The following is a 17,863-nucleotide window of genomic DNA, read 5'->3' on the forward strand; positions in this document are numbered from 1 at the left end:
AAAGAGCAGCTGATAGTTTTCATTATTGACGTTTATAGGCTTCAGTCTTTAGTTTTTCAGCTACAAAATGGGATAGAATCACAGTTCACTGGGGTCCAGAGCTCAATTAAACCATTGCTTTCACTTAATGAGCATCCGAAACCTGATGTGAATGTTGGAAATAAACATTAAGGTTACTAACATGATGTGGGAAAAAGAGAATTATGTACACTAGTGCAGTATACCATGGACACAAAATGGGGATGAACACGAGGAAGGTAGAAAGCTGTTGATATGTTGTTGATTTGAGCAAACTATTAAACTGCATCAAATGTGACTTCAAAGCAATAAATATTGAAAAGCTTTGCAGTCATACACAGTAATAGATACAGTAAATGGGTACTAAACAAAATATTTATCTGCTTAGTACTGTATAGGTAAGCAGATGTCCTTGAGTTGCTGCCAGGCTGTGCTGAAATGAATGCTCTATTTCATAAAGATGAATTTTGCAAACAAGTAAGACTTGAGGGACCCAGACCATTAAAAAACATTACTGTATCTTGACCACTGGCAATTTGTTACAATAGAAACTACGCTTTTATGGTTAGGAATTTCAAAGAGCTGTATGGACATTTTTCCTAAACATTGTGTAGATGCATGGATGTGTAAAGAATTATGCAGTAAATTCTGTGGCTGAGAGATAGAACTGGCATGTTACAGAGTTGCCTACTTACAAGTACTGTGCTGATGGCGTTGCTATTCTTGACATTCTAATTCTGCTTTCAAGTCTCTTGAGATGATAAATTCCAAACAGCACAGTGCCATAAGCTAAGAGAAAGAAGGAGAATGACTGGTTTTTAGTGACAGTGTTCTGAGAGAACGGCCGAGACATTATAAGGTTTGTCAGGGAGCATAAAAGCCTTCATGGAGCAAGTGAATTAGGCTTCCTCTGTTGGTGAGCAGGGTGGTTTCAAACAACTAATCGGTTTCTTGCTTTTATTAGTTAATGGGAGGTTGGACTATAAGCTGAGATCAATCCCAGAGTAATAAATTTTACATTATTATATTTGTCTTTCTTGAAATACAAACACTAGAGGATCTATTCTCAAATGGCTTCCGACCCATTTTTTTCATAATTAATACAGGAAATTCAAAGAATGTGACTCCCCATACAGCTTAGACAGAGGCAGAGCTGTATTCATCAACATGGATTCATCAGGCTGCTGCCAGGCATGCAGTTAGTTTGAAGAGCTACAAAATGGTCAGCTACGAAGAAGGGAAAGCTTTGCCATGAAAACCATAAGCCACATGTTACCATAGGTGAAAGATAAGGTTTTTAACTTTGACGTTGACTCTACATAGTTCAAGAATTATGGCTAGATTTATCCAGCCCTGCTGACATTGACCTTGGCTTCAATGCAGCAGCAGTATGGAACAAATTGCTCTTCATTTGTTTATTTGAAGGGCAGTATTTAACAAAGAACTGTGTCAGAGGTTCACTCTGAATAAGAACAACAGAGTCTCTCATTGTTCAGATCTGGAGACTTATTTCTGGGTCATTGTATTCAATATGACTCCACCATGGCTCAGCAGACTTTTTCTTTGTCTTCTATATTGGGTAAACACATCTGTTACAACCAAGAAAAGGAGAATTATTCACTCCCACTTAAATCTTATGTACTATTCAAACAGTTTCATCTGTGACATTGAGGTGTAAGGAGTTGTTTTTTCTTAGCCTTCTCATTTTTGTTACTTGTAGAAACCTCATTCATGACCTGACACAGTATTTTATGAAGTCAACAGAAAGGCTGACACTGTTTTTAATGAGCTTTGGATCACACCCTCAGTTTTTCATCAACACAGAATAAATCCTTTCACTGCAGACACCAGTGTTAAATGTACTGTAGGAAGGTCCAAACTCACTCCTCAACTAGCTCAAGATTTGAAGTCAACACAAGCAGCAAGTAGGAGAACTCTGGGACCATTAAGAGTGATATTGCTTGTCTCATGTATCTTTGTTCTGGGACGTACTACGACTGGAGTTTTTGTCACACGTGTTCCTAAACCAGACACAATTTGGTCATGTTCATTACCAAGCTTTTTTAAGGCACAGCACACGAAGCTTTTTTAAGGCACAGCACCTATCTTTATCAACTCTTTGGAATTACGACAAATCCTGATTTCACTTGGAGTGTAAGTGAAACCTTAGATATCAGATGTTACTGTGTTTGCCTTTGCTAAAGAGAGTTGACAGGTTTTCCTACAACACATGTAGGTTGGTATTTTGCCATCGAGAGAAAAGCCAAGAGATCTATTTGAAGCACAGTGCAAACCTGCAAGTGTGTTGATATAAAATGAGCTTTACCATTTTTTAAGTGCTATGCACAGTGCATAAAATGTTACAGATTGATTGTACTGGAAAAAAACTAATGGGTAGGTACATAATTCCGTAAAGAAAAACTGATGATAGGAGTAAATGCAGGATATCTTTTCAAAGAGACCAGGTGACCTTTTTGCTTTGAGACTGACGCAAAGCAGTCTTGTTCAGCAGTAAAGCAAGATTTTGATCTGGAAGTTGAAGGAGTGGTGTAACTGTACAGCCTTTCTTGGTTTTGGCTTTAAAAGCTGACGTGTTTCAGGAATTTTAGGTCCTCACAGCATTTTTGGTCAATCTTGACAGAAAGTAGGAAAATTACACGTTGTCACGTATTATCTCCTTACTTGAACATGGGAAGTGTGTAGTGAGAGTATTGGGTGGAATAAACTGAATTGCATCTAATAAAACTGAGAGTAGCCACAGAGTGAGCCAGCTTAGAACAGCTAGGAAAATCAAGCATCTGTATTTACAATGCACTGACATCTCCCCAAGCTTTGATCTGTCTTCATAGAAAAGAAGTGGACAGCTTGTAGTGACATTACAAATGAAAGATGAAACTGCATGTAACGTTTACCTGCTAGATGCTGTTGTTAGGCTATAAGTTTTAAATGGAAAATGTCCAGGTATGCTGCTGGTTTAGCGCAGAGGAAGTACGCAGATGATGAAATTAAGCACCTGAGTGCTAAGTGGTTTTAGATTGCAACACTTGTTTAAAACACATTATAGGTTTTGTAAGTGCACACTGGATATAGCATGTTAAGATTTCCACTCTTGTGAGTTATCCATTGAGCATTATGCAAATAAGCCATTACTTACTTAGATGGTCGACTGATCTCTTTTTGTCCCGACATGACAAGTAAAGTATGTCTCCATTTGTTATCCCCATCTGTCACAGGCTGATAAACCTCAGATCCATAGTAGTCTTATCTGAATGTATTTGTTACAGTCTTGCTTTGCTGGGCACAGTGATCTATCATATACTGCGTATCATTTTCATTGTGTAAGGAGCTGCATTTCTTGTCTGTCAGGAGATAACTGGAAGTACTTGATTTCTTCTCTGCAGAGGCCCCAGTTTGGGAGAGCATTTGGTTCAACCCATTCCTGTTCTGCACACCACAGAAACGTGTTCTTCAAGCATACGCTTAAAAACTCTCTTGAATAGATATGCATTTCTGAATCAGAGCTAGGGTATTTTAAGGCACTGCAATTGCTATATTTTGTGTTGATTGCAGTATATAAAAAACACTAATATTGCGCTTACTGCAGAATTTTCAGAGCTAAAGGCCCCTAAATGTTTAAATATAGTCTTGTTTGTTTCTATGAATCTGTTTGCTATATGAGAACATCCTGATTTTTGTAGAGTGTCGGTTTGCATTGGTGCAAGTGAGCTGATGATATTTATTCCTGTTTTACAGCGGGAACAACATACATCTTTAGCAAAGGTGGTGGACAGATCACTTACACGTGGCCTCCTAATGATCGGCCAAGCACTCGTGCAGACAGACTGGCAATAGGGTTTAGTACTGTGCAGAAAGAAGCTGTGTTGGTACGAGTGGACAGTTCTACTGGGCTTGGAGATTATTTAGAGCTGCATATCGTAAGTATTATTTCCACACGCCTGATATTTCCTCTTGTCTTGATTGCTCTTATATTTGTATTTTTTAAAATGCATTTTGTTTTAATGTAAATACAGTGGTTTGTTAATGAACCTTTCAGGGTTGGTCAATGGTGAGCTAAATGATAATGGTTTATAGCATACAGTACTGTAAAGCGTGTCAGGCATTTATACAGTGCTACTTTATATGGCTGTTCAATTAAAAATCATATCATGTACAGTTACAGTACAATAAAAAATCATACCTGTACAGATGCAGCAGTTTACTGCAATCTAATTACATAAAACAGGATTTAGCAATGTCAGAGGAAGGTGCACTAATCCTGGAGGATCTAATCTGGAATCCAAGGAGGGAATTACAGTGTATCACAGTTGACGGTGCTTACTGTTAATACTGGAATTTACCCTCTGATTTCACCATTCCTTTGTGATGATAAATCTTTAGCAGAAAGCAAGATTGTCAAGCTAGGAAGTCAGAAAATGTAATTTCAGCTGCCTTAAAGCAAATAACTAGCAATCAAAATCGAAAGCATCTGGATTTTTATGGCAACACAAATAAATAATCAGTTGAGATAAATGTAACTAGGGCAGTCTAAAATTTTGCTTAGATTAGTAGCAACTTTCTTAATGTAGTAGTTTGATTTTTATTTAAGAATCTCTGTACTTTCAGGAAAAGAAGAGTTCCTTTTGAATAAAATTACTTATTGATCTACAGCCAATTACACTTTTCCCCTCAGAAAGCAGTGATCATTCACTGTGATTCAGCAGTGGTAATTTTCAGAATTTGAGGGAATTATGGTATTCAGTCTTCCCAGGCTCCTTATTCCTGGAAAGGCACTCTTGCCTAGTGGACCAAGGTGATTTTTTTATTTACTGGCTTGGGTAAATAAACAAAGAAAAAAGGACTTAAATAAAACCCAGAGGTTGCCTCTACCCTTCTCTTACATTGGAGAAAATGGCTGAATCTTAACTTAAAAATGCGAGCAAAGTAACTTCTCCCAGGTGCCAGAAAAACTGAGAGGCTGCATTTTTCAAGGCAAGTATTGTGTTGCTGAAGAGGATTTCCAAAGCCACATCTAACATCAGGTGTCTTGTTATCATTTGCCCATTTCTTTGCAATCTGAGACCAGCATCACCCACTGAGATCAACAGCATTGCTTGCTTCTTACGATGTTTTATTTTTCATTAACATAATAGGGAATGTTTTTCTTGTAGTTTTACTGTACCTGAACTCTATCAAAACCATAATATTACTGTAATCTTTTGCCTAGCCTTGATTTTTCCATTTTAAAACCAACATTGGGTTCAGTAATGGAGTTGGAGATCAAGAATTATTGCCTGCTTGTGTTTATGTTATTTTACTTTATCTTTCCCGAATACCTCTCTAATACCCATGGTGTAGAAACAGACAGTAAAACTGAAAGAGTTATTGAGTTTTCTGTAGTGAGAAACACTACCAGCTTAATAGGGATGGGGAAAATAATAAGTTCTACTTTACTGGTCTTCTGAAATTTCTGTGAAAGCAGCAACAGAGCAGTCATGCTCTGCGAGGAGATCCTGGCCTCCTCCTGTTGCCTTTTCAAGAGACTTCAGGAACCTCCTTGGAGTCTGCTCTGCTTCAGAGCAAACTCCATGATAACTGTGCAGAAATTTCACTGGAACAAGGCTGGAACTTTTGAGAGCTGCTTCAGTGTAGTCTCCCTCTAGAGTGAAGACACTAAGGGATTGGCCTGAAATCCTAAGACATCTGGTAAGGACATTTTTTAAGGGTCATCAATGTTAGGTAAAGCTTGGATAACGCTGGGATATAATATCCCAGAATCTTTTTCAAATAAGAATAGCATTTGAAAGAAAGTTGAAGGGCAGTATTTTCAGAAGCACTCATGATACCAAAGGACATGTATCTTACTAAAGCTGATGGAACTGTGGCCACTTCTGAGAACTTTACCTAAGGTCTGTTTAGCGCAGTAAGATGTTGTGAAACATCGTGGTGATAAAAATAAAAAAGAACATAGAGTAGCCTGTATATATATTTGAAAATAGTTTATTGGATTGCAGTTTTTCAATACTGGCAGCTACTGCATTAAACTTGCTGTAATAAAAGTGGTAGGAGGGTTGTGTCCTTCAAAACTTCCTTCCTGCACTGTTGTTGAGGTACCACTAAGAATGTCCTATGTACTAAGTAACCTGAAACATGCAAAAGTGAATAGCGGAAGGTGAAAAAATGGGAAGGAGGGAGGAGTCTTCATGTTCCTTTGCAGTTACCTACTCACCAGTTTTGTGTAATGCATATGCATGAGCAGTAGATGCCTGTGTACACTGAGATGCACTGTACATAAATAACTTACCCGTGTTGTAACAGGTTAACATGATAACAGGGGTATAGCTGTGCTTTCATTATGCTGGGATTCAGTTATTCAGTTTTACAGCATGATAGAAACTGGTTCTTTTGATACTGAGCTTTCATTTCACCCAGAAGGTCCTTAATCACACAGTTGCAACATTTCAGGCAGATGCATAAGGATAGATTTTAAGGGTCTTTTCAGCAGAATGTTGGCTAAGAAAGTTTAGAACTATTGCTCTGAGTTAAAAAAATGTAAATAGTAGTCCTCCCTAGCATTCTGGGGAGGGCGCTTATTTGGGATGTTTCAGAGCAGAGCTGTGAAGCAGCTTGCTCTTAACCTTCTGCATTCTAGAAATGGAAGAGGAAATTACGAGTTTGATTACAGTACTTCAGTGTGTGCTTGCCCTCTTTATTATTCTGTTTACTTAAAGATGATGTAAACCTAATAATGAAATCAAGCTCGTAACAAATTCTGATTTTGAAAATTGCTACTTGATCATCTGAATCACAGCTTTAGTGTTAGGTTAGGAACACATTTATTTAAACTAATCATTTAACCTCTCCAAATAACCATTGTTAATATGAAAACATTTTAAAACTTGTGTAATCTGTGTTGCTACCAGATGCTTAACAGTGCCAGTGCAAATATTTTAAATTCCAAGATAGTTTCTTGTAAAACTCCACCTGCACTGTAGCATTCTCATGTATAAAGTATAAAGTACTGGTTGTGTGTATGAAACGTATGCATCCCTGCGCTGCAAGAAAGGGGTGTTAATATGATTTAGTCATCCAGGGATGCAACGTTTAGTTTCCGTAGCAGTCACTTGACTTCTGTTATGGATGTGGTCTCCTGTGCAGTGTGAGACTGCTGGGAGATCTAGTTCAGGAGAAAATAGACATCATGCCTGAAAGTGGACTGCTGCTTCCTTCTCCTGTTGACAGATAAAAGGAAAGAGAACTCTAAGAATTATTATAATCCTCCTTTTTTTCCCCTTTTCTTGGCATGGTCCATAGCCACCTCCATGTCAAAAGGAAAAAGGGGGACAGTTTATTCACACAGTGTTCAGTTGATCAGCATGTGCACTTCTGTGCTTAGTTTTTTCCTGGATTTCTGAAGCCTTTAGGTAATTCTGTCAGTGATGCCTGTTCCTATCTCTGCTCCTCTTCCCGCCCTCTTCTCCCAGGCCATTAGACAGAAAAATATGTATGTCATCATCTTCCACAGGCACTGTGCTTTTGCTGCCATGAGTTTTGAGATTTTCTATGGTGAGGACAAAGATACTGCCTCAAAGGGCTGAGAAATACTGTAAAATTGCTCTGAAAAGTAAGCATGCTAACTGAAAGTAGCATAGGAAACTGGCATTCTCCTGTGTGGCACAAGTAGTATTTGCTCCAGTAACGTAAGACAAGAAGGATAGATTTCCATTAATAGACTTCAACCATATTAAACGATTGTTTTAGGTATAAATTAAGCCATGTTTTTATCTTCCATTGTTAAAATGAAAGGCTTTAAACTATAAAAGAACGTAACTGTTTGTATGCCTGATGGAAAGAGTCATCAGGTTCTGTGTCTTCCTTGGTTGTGTCATTTGTTTTAAACCCAAAATACTTTTAGAGCACAAAAGCAGCATGGGGTTTTTTTGTTGTTTTTTTTTGTTTGTTTGTTTTTTGTTTTTTTTTATGGTTACAGCTGATTGTAGAATTGAGAATGAGAAGTTTATATGGGGAATAAAGCCAGCAGAGCATTTCAGATCTTACAGCTATGGGACACCAGCCGCTTGAGCTAAACTGGGCACTTCTGTTGTCTCAAGCAGGGTGAGAAATTACTGATTAAGCTTATTTACAGATATGGAAGTGTTGAAGTAGGTGAAATGGTAAAGATCATTTTGAGAACAAACATCCTAAGGTTTAAAACAGGGAATAAGGCAGGTGTGACAGCATTTTGAATGTTGTCCTAACCCTGTTCTGGAGGAAGCTGCGGAAAACCACCCTGTAATTCCAGTAAGAGAAGAGTGGCAATCCTACCATTATACATGATATAGGAAACATAAAAAAATAGAAAGAAATGAAACACGGGGTAGATTGTGGTAGTTATTTTTGTTTCACTCTCTTTAATGTTATTAGGAAAATACAGGGGAAATGTAAAGCAGTAAGAATAATACTGTGGTGGGAAAGCATCGGAAACTATTTTAAAAGATGTGGTAACATGTTAGCTGAAAAAGTAAGGACAGATAGTATCAATATATGCAAGGTGTAATACAGTTAGCCTGAAATACTCTGAAGATGCAGCATTGCTGGCATGATAGATTAATCAGTATTGTATTTAGATGTTCAAAATGTGTTTGTGAAGCCTTCAGCTGCAGCTAATGACTGAAGTGAACACTCATAGGAGAGAAAATATTGTATGTTTTACAGAAAATTGGGGTTTGGATCATGAATTAATTCAGTTCGTGCTCTTTGTCTCAACTTATTTATGTACTACATCAGTTAAAATATGTACTGTAAGAAATGCGGTTTTCATTTGAAACTTCTTCCATAAGGAAGATTTAGATAGAAATAAATGGAAAGCTTCTGAGAGTGTCTCTCAGCTTTGGTTCAAAATTCTTATGGCTTCAAACAAAGTTAATGCTTCCCCATTTTCTGAGCTATTTAGCCTGTTTCTGAATATGATGTACTGAAATTTTATAAGCTAGGAAAATGTTTTAATATCTCCAAATGAAATACTGACTTTTCTGTAAAAAACAGAAAGAAATGCCTAGCAAGGGAGGTTGATTTTCATCTTTACGTTACTAGAAAACTCTGCAGAAGTTCTCTCTGAACTTTTTTTCATACAAATTGTTTTGAGCTTTTGGCAAACTAAAAGGACTATTATTTACTGCTCCCATCCCTCTGTCTCATATATATGGAGTACTCTTCTGCACAAGGCTTTTAATAGCTGACTGTTAGATTCTATTGAACATACACATAATATATGGATAATTTTAATTTATGCAATTATAATGACCTTCCCTCAAGTGAACAGAAATAGTAAAACTTGAGTGAGGATCAGTGTTTTGCGTTGAGCGTACCAGAGACAAAATTGCAGTGCCTTAAGATAAATGAATTTGTTATTCTCTTTTGAATACTTCACATATGTTGGGCTTAATGCCTAATGGAAAGTCAGTTGAAAGATTCTTATTGACTTAGTCGTATTTGAATCAATGCCTGGAGAGTTGGATGTACTCTCAGTAAGATTGATGGTAAAAATACCTTTGATTTTAGTGGTTTGTTTTGGAGCTTATTAATTTCCCAGGAAGAGTTTAATAATACTGAAAAAAAGACATATTCCCAGAATAATGTTTCTTCTAATAATCATATTTCAAATATGGAATTCCTAATAATTCTATGTGTATCCGTGCAATGTAAAGATTTGGTAAGGCCAGTGGTGGCATGTATATGCATGAAACAGTGGTGAATTTGAAATCAAGTTATTTATTTCTAGGAAGGGCTAAAAGAACTAGGTTTCAAAAACCTGAAATTGAAAAGTGCTGAGCGTGCACATCAGGGGCTAAAGTCAATGGAAGCTGAACATAGTCAGCACCTCAGAAAATCAGGACATCATGATATCAGCTAAGTGGGCACCAGGGATCACTCTGGAGCCCTGGAAAGGATTTGGATCATTATGTTTATCAGGGCTGGGATATTTAATATTCTGCTACCCGAAGCACAAGAAAATTTCTTAAGCCTGATGTTATCTAAGCCATATTTCTGCTAATATTTGGTATTCCTTTTTTATGCTTATATACATCGTATGTATTTGTGTGGTTTTTTTCCCCTCATTCATACAGGTGTATGGAAAATGCTATAGGAAGTTTAACTATTGAGGGCAGTGATCATTGTTCTCTTTGGGGAACAAAAAAAACAGCAAACAAACTGTGTTAATCTTTAAACTGAAGAAAAATTACTAAGAAAGAAAGATTTTCTGATTTGCTTATGGGTCTGAATAATGAAAAGCAGTGCAATCAAAAAAGAATCATTTATAGGACTAGACAGGCAGGTCAGAGTGCAATTCAATGTACACAAGCATTATATTAATTGGAATGGGAGCAATGAATTAATCTAGGGAATTTGTGCTAAATGCAGCAATCATTCACCTCACTGATCAGGTTAAAGATTCAAGTCTGTAGGAAAGAAAATAAATAAATCACTGAAATGGTCAGACCATGCCTTGAAAACAGTTAAGTTATTCTTGTGTATTAGCAGAGACATAGATTAAAAAAGCTCTGAAAAGGGATCTGATGATATAAGCTCTTTGTTAAGTGCCTCATCTTGAATACTCTGCACAGTCTGAGGGACAGTGGTCTGTTCTTGCCAATAAACAGGCCAAATTTCTGAGAGAAGGTTATGAAAATGTGCTAAATCTGGCACAGAAGAGACTGGCACCTTAGTGAATGAAAAACAGGAATGGAATTTGGACAGTTGCTATAATTAAACAGTTTGGCTATGACATCTGTAATGGAGTGCAAAGGGGAAATTGTGATGCTGGCAGGGAAGGTCTGATCTCCCAGCTGTGATTGACTTGTTTCCCAGCATAGAAATGGGCTTGAGAGAAGCAATTCCTTTCATCTTGCTCTTATTTTGTGATGAACAGAAGTTCTCACTTCTTCCTCTACCCAGCTAATAACTCCTTTTTTCATCCTCATCCTTTTGTGCTTCTGGGAGGATAAAAGCTTCCTTCCTCAAAAAAAAAAAAACCAACATGCTATATGATTGAGGCACTGGAACAGGCTGCCCCACAAAGCTGTGGCTGCCCCATTCCTGGCAGTGTTCAAGGCCACATTAGAGGGGGCTTTGAACCTGGTCTAGTGGAAGGTGTCCCTGGCCATGGCAGGGGGTTGGAACTGAATGAGCTTGAAGGTCCCTTCCAACCCAAACCATTCTGTGATTCTGTGATGGGGTCACCACCTGCCAGGCCCTTGGTGAGAGAAAATTGTGCAATCAGTAAGACCTAAATTCTCAGCTAAAATACCATGTGTCAGTCAAAAAAATGCTCCAGCCCTCAACACTGATTTATCTCCTGATATGCTTTCTTCTAGCAAAGATGTAGAGCCTGCCTGAGGGTGAGGAGATACTTAAAACACTTCTGGTGGCCCCATATTGGAATCATCTGATAGCAGTATGGAAAGAATTGCACATGGCCAGGGAGTTGTATGAAATAATCTTGCAGAGCAGATCATGGGCTCTTAAGATCCCTTCTGATCTCATGTTTCTCAATATTACACTGTAAATTGAATACATCCTTTGGCTGAACTGCTTAATGTCTGCAGCTTTGCCATTGAATTTGATGGCAAGTCTTCCTTTGTCTTTACTGTTGCAAACTCTATACGATTGGGACTTTTGGTCCAGCATGAGGGGAGAACATAAATATGGAACCTGATTTTCCTGGAGCCTTGTTGAATTTAAAAAAAATCATAAAAAGGTTAAGAACAGAACAGGTATATACTAAAAAATAACCCAAATGCCACAGATGTTTTAGAACCATCCCAGTCTTATCAGGAGCTTTTAATCCAAAATTTCCTGTGCCAGTTACTACCCAACATCCATGCATATGAAGGTTGCAGTTATTTTAATAACTTGGCACCAACTTTTCCAGAACATTGCCATGTATAAAAAGAGCTGATGAAAAATTTAGCAGATGTTTTAGCAACCTTATTAAGTTTTAAAGAATGCTTGACTGTTTGCAATAGCAGAACAGTTGAGATGTTCACTGAAACTTGACTGATCACCCAAAGGAAGAAGCACTGAATCATAGGAAATTGTTGTGATTATTTGGAGAATGAGAGCCCTGGATGATTGAGGGTCACTTCCAAGAGCTAGTGACTTTTGTCCACGTATCCTACACGAGTACTTCTCTGCTTATTATTTCTGTTGTATATTTTATGAAGCATATACTGTTTGTTATATCCAGTAATGTTATATTTCTTCTGAATATAAGCTAGAACCCAAGATCTGGCCCATTAATTCCCTGTCTTTTAAACTGATGAGCTCTAAGTGAGGATCAAGATACAGCGTGCACTGCAGCACAAAGTATCAGGGTAGCAGTTTTTCAGTGAACATGCAGTGTGAACAATATCATTTTTAATGCGTGTAACAGAAATTAGCCTGTTGATGCAGAACAGGAGTGGGGGAAAAGCTCTGCTGGTGGCCTGAATGGGGTCTGATCTGAACTCCGCCTAATTCTCATCTCACTATTCCCACTATTAATTTGTCTGAAGAAACTGCAGAAATACAAGTGAGTATGAACAGGATCTACCTCAAGCCAAAAATCTGCTGGAAGGTGAAAGGTACAGAGGTAATTTTACAGGGCCTGCTGCTTTGCTTCAGGCATTTGTTTAAGTAAACATTGCTATTACAGTTAATCACTTTGTGCTAATAAGGAAAGCTCATCTTAATACTGTTCTGGTTTTGTGAGATACTACCCTAATTGTACCTCATAATGACTTAATTAGACCACTTACTTAATTCAGGTTTTGCTCTGTGATGCCTCAGTGTCATCCCCAAAGTGGAAACCTGTTTTAATATTTAATGCTAGTTTGCTTTTTTTGCTTCGAGACCGAATACATCCATTGACTGAATCCATCCATCCGTTCTAGACTGAATACATCCATTTTTTTTGCTTCTAGACTGAATACATCCATTTTATTGTCTTTCTCACTTTTCACTTACACCACGGTGTCAGTGAGGAGTAGCTATATTTAATTTAATCTGATGGGTAGAACGGAACACACTGGGCCTGCTTGCTACTTTCGTCCCATTTAGTTACTTAACTCTTACAATCTTTGCCACTAACTCATTGCCCCACTGTCATGCAGGAAATAGAGCCAGAGCAGGGGATTGATCTGGATTTCCCGAAACCCAGGTTACCAGTTATCATAGAATCAGACTGGTTTGGGTTGGAAGAAACCTTAAAGCTCACCTAGATCCAGCCCCCTGCCACAGGCAGGGACACCTTCCACTAGACCAGGTTGCTCCAAGCCCCGTCCAGCCTGGCCTCGAGCACTTCCAGGGATGGGACATTGTATCTGCATCTGCTTTTCAGTACCTTGCCCATGCTTTCTGATCACTCTCTCTCTGACCTGAGCATGACACAGTTGACATCAGTGCACCTCCACTGCTCGTGTATCACTGAGCAGCCTTTCCTTTTCTCTCCCAGCAACATAGGTGTACAGTATTTGCCTTCCCTGTCAGTTTTACAGTGATTCTTCCCATTTGACAGTGGGCTGCTTGTGCTGTTAAATCTCTTTTTGGTGGTGGTTTTTTTTTCCCATTATATCACGCCAGTCACAAGAATTGCTGCACAAGAATACCAGGCAGGATAAAGACTTAACGAACTGATATTGTCAGTGTTCCGAGGGTTTATGTTTAATGTAACAATCCAACTAACAACAGGTGAGTTTTCCTGTTAAGTGTTTGGAGAGGCTTAAATATATCTCTGTTCATGGAAGCCCATTTACCCTGAAGCATTCTGATGTTCCAGAGGATGGAGTAGCTGCAGGAACTGACTCATGCATTTCTTGTCTTTTAACAGTTACCTAGCTTACATTGAATAAGGGATGCTGGGGAACAAAGGAAAGGCACAGTCCTTCAGTTTTGCCAGTTCTCTGTGAAATTACCCTGAAGCCTTCGGCACCGCAGCATGAAACTACTAACGTGACTTTTAACTTTTTGTGCTAGAATTTGTAGGTGATAATCTATGTTCAGTCAAGGACAAAATATAAGTCCAGCTATTCCCTCAGGGAGATGTAAATCATGCTTGCTGCTGCAGCATTAGACATTCTCTGTGGTCTAGGAAAAGCTGCTTGTACAGGACTGGGAAGCGTTCCCTCTGTGTATTACGCTGTTGCGTCAGGTACTGCTCTTCATCTCAAGCCTCTGTATTGAAGGATGGGGTTGAAACATTACATCCTCAGTATTCTCACCACTCTTCATTTTGGGGCTGGAATCTCATGTTATTTTCTGTTCAGCCCTCACCTCGGTGGACTTGTGACTTTCTGCCTTCACACTGAGTGCTACAGACTGCATTCTTGCTGTTCACTGTGAAACCCCAGTAATGTCCCGAAGCCTTATTGTTCCCCAAATGTTTTTTTTTATTCCTGACCCAGTGAATTCCAGGCAACAATAGAGAGTTCCAGGAGCAAAACTACTCAGCCTTTCCCTTGCATAGCAGATGGAATTTTTAAGACTCACTGTGGATTACGTTGCAGTGCCTTCTCATTTAGGGACAAGCACAAAGAGCATTATCATATGTGAAGCTACTTTACAGTAACTTCTACCAATTAAAATAAAAAGTGGAAAGATTATGTTATAGAGCCTTAATAACCACTCAGCATATTTGATAATGTCACTGCTGTCGGTATCATATTCACCACTATGTTTAATAGCTGAACAGATGCAGCTCACTAGAGCACCACATGGTACACAGCAGCAGGGAGTCTCATTTGACAAGTTGGTTTTGTTTTATTTCCTTCCCAGTGAGCCTTCCCTGATATCCCAAGTTTCTGTAATGTTTTGATTTGCTATTCAGCCAACAGGAAAAGGCAAGGGGGTTCTGTATTGCCTGTTTTTAAAGCAAGAGGGGTTTTGACTTGTTAGTGAAAGTACTATGAAACACCTAAGAAAGCTAATACAAGACATGTTTTAACGTAAAACTGTCAGCCTTTGGCTTGGGTTTTAGGAGATACCATATATCTGCATGCACAGGTTGCTTGTAGGATAACCAATTGCTGGGTTTTGGAGCTGGCTTCCAGTTTGGGGATTATTTTTTTTAATTGCAAGATTTTATGTACACAGCTGCAAGTCACTTTGCCCAGTGAGCAGTAACTCCTGCTGTACTAGTGCCATGGGGTGCTGCAGTTGTTTGGTGCTTCTAGAGTTGCTCTCCAAGGAACAATTCATATGAGCATTTTGAGAAGCTTTGCAATCATCTAATTGCTTGTCTGGAAAAACACCTGAGTATATACTCTGAGGCTAAAATAACATAGCTGTGCACTTAATATAGTCTAAAAAATCACAGGATAATACAGAGTAGATAATGAAGCCTTGGGTATTTGTTTCCAGGAAGCATATAATGAGGAGAGGAACAAGACTAAAAGTGCTGCAAGAATTATGTATCCACCTCATATTACCTGGTCCATAAATAAAAGCAGAAACTCCCTTGGTTGTATTTCCTATTCCCTATTAATGCGGTGATACAGTTAAAGATAGGTGCTGCCAAGGGCTAACAAAATTAATGGGCAGTGTCTTCCCACGAGCTAAAACCTCGTCGCAGGTTTGTGCTCAGCAGATACGCTCCTTTGGGAGATATTTAAGATTTTCTGGGATTCTGTTCCTAATCTACTTTTTAAAATATTTTGCTGGCTATTTAAACTGACATTCTTAAGGCGTTGATTTTCATTTCTTCTTTCTTGCTTTTTGCTGCATATTCAAACTCAAATAAACCACCGTCACGTCTCCCTGTCACAGCTGTAGTGTGGTACATGATGACACCAAGCTGTGCTAGTGTGGGAGGAGGGGAGATAGGGGTTGCAAGCACTGTGGAGAACTGATTAAAATTCAAAACGAGCTTGATAAAGTGGAGAAATAGTCTGAAATCAGGAAGATGAATTTCCACAAAGGAAAGCGCCAAGTTCTGTACCTAAGATGGGAAAATCAAATGCATAGCTGTAAAATGAGGAATAATTGTGGCCAAAAAGCAGTTCTGCAGAAAAGATTGGGAAGTTCCAGCTGATTGCAATTTGCTGCATACACAGGCAGGCTTTGGTCTGGGATGTATTGACGACTTGTGGGGTGGCAGAAGAGGTAAAGAAGTTTATTGTTTTCTTAGTGCTGCTGAGACTTCAGCTGAAGAAGTATGTCCAGTCTTTAATGCTTGTCTTCGAAAAGGAGGTAAGCAAATTAGGCAGCTAGTTAAAGAACAAGCAATATAGTCTAAATGCATAGCTCCTGAGAGGAGAACAAAATAATGGTGTCTGTTTATAAAGGAGAAGACAGGAAGTAACTGAACATTAGCAGCATCTTTTAGTCCATGTAGGTTGTTATAAAGAAAGCTGCGGTTAGTTTGTCCTGCTTGTCTGTCAGGATAAGGTAAGAAATAGTTGGTTTAATTTGCAACAGTGCTATTGGGCATTGGAAAAAAAAAATCCTGCTAAGTTTAATGGTCAGCAGTGAAGCAGGTTATAGATGTAGGACCTCTCAATTTGTGCTTTCAAGAGCAGGCTACATTCCTATCAGTAATGGGAATGCCATGAGGAGTTCTGCTCTGTTTTCACTAGAGTTAGCTTAGATGCGCTTGCTGTTGCTAGTGAGTGATGGGTGTAGTGAGGTCTTCTTAAACTGTACACTCCCATTTATGCTGTGCTTTTTAACTGGAAGGTTGAGGAATGATACAAGATGAATGCTTAGATGTAAGTACAGTGAGGTTCTCTGTTTTTATAGAATCATAGAATCGTTTGGGTTGGTTGGGACCTTTAAAGATCATCTAGTTCATTCCTAAAGACACAGAAAAGGGAGGGCAAGCTGCTGCTAAGCATTTTACTATGCATTGGTCTTAGCATTGCTCAACAAATTCTAAGACTGTGAGCAGCAGCACAAGGTAGAATGTGCTTTCCATTTGCCGTATCAACAGCCCCACTTGTTTGACACTGAGCCAGCTGCTTTGCTGCTATATGCAGGAAAGAAACTTGAATCCATACATCTGAGAATTGCTCTCTGGCCAAGCAAAGGCCTGGTGGTGTATTCTTCACCGACTATTGGCATATGCCTCCTCTTCAGCTTGTGGGAAAGGTGGTGGTGATGTAACTAACTTTGCCTCCTCGCCCACCTCTCAAATGTTAGCAAGTGTTTGCTCTGGTGGCTGTGTGGGTGTAGTGAGGCAATTTGAACCGTCCTGGTGTTAATCCAAAGTAACCCAAATCAGCTAAACAGATTACTGAGCAAAGCTCACTCGATTATATTGCAAGAATAATGTGCATTTGGGGTGAATTTATTTTCCAGGGGTTTGAGCTATTTGACCAGTTCACTGACTGCAGATAGTGTGTGAAATGTTCTTCTTAAGGTGTCTTGTCACAATAGTGCATGCAGATTATCTAAAATTTAGTGCGAATTCATGGAAGAAAAGCTTTCCTGTTTCATTTCTAAAATGGGCACTGGTTGCTTAACATTAGTGACTATTTATGATGGGACGTTCTAATGATTTTAACAGAATATTGATTAAAAAAATCTTTAGCTGCTAACAGCTGTCACAATTTTGGGCTTGTATCATAAAAGCCCAGTACATTTTAAGCATGGAAGAGGTTTTATCTTTTTAGCGTTGTTCTTTGGGACTGAATCTTGAAACTGTAAATTACTTTGTTAGCAGACTGGATTCTGAGGCTTCCTCTGGAGTGAAGGCAGGGTATTGCCCTGGGCATTAGCCATGCTACATCTGCAGAAACTTGGTCTGGACTAAAGAGGCTTGGGTTTTGGGTTGTGGCTTTGCAGTGACAGCGGATGGTGGTCTGCCTAGATGTGA

General features: G+C 38.9%; 1 protein-coding gene across 28 annotated transcripts in view; it reads left to right on the forward strand.

Annotated features, from left to right (window-relative positions):
- Positions 1-17,863, forward strand: part of NRXN1 (neurexin 1) — a 677,900-nt gene that overhangs the window by 461,243 nt on the left and 198,794 nt on the right. For all 28 annotated transcript variants that reach the window (XM_057432404.1, XM_057432405.1, XM_057432403.1 and 25 more), the window contains one exon: positions 3,772-3,953. In XM_057432404.1, the coding sequence (XP_057288387.1) occupies positions 3,772-3,953 (182 nt within the window). The remainder of the gene's footprint in view (positions 1-3,771; positions 3,954-17,863) is intronic.

The sequence above is a fragment of the Pezoporus wallicus genome, unplaced genomic scaffold (genome assembly GCF_028554395.1).
Source record: "Pezoporus wallicus isolate ANWC-B61680 ecotype Strahan unplaced genomic scaffold, APGP_CSIRO_Pwel_v1 contig_3267, whole genome shotgun sequence".
Taxonomy (NCBI): Eukaryota; Metazoa; Chordata; class Aves; order Psittaciformes; family Psittacidae; genus Pezoporus; species Pezoporus wallicus.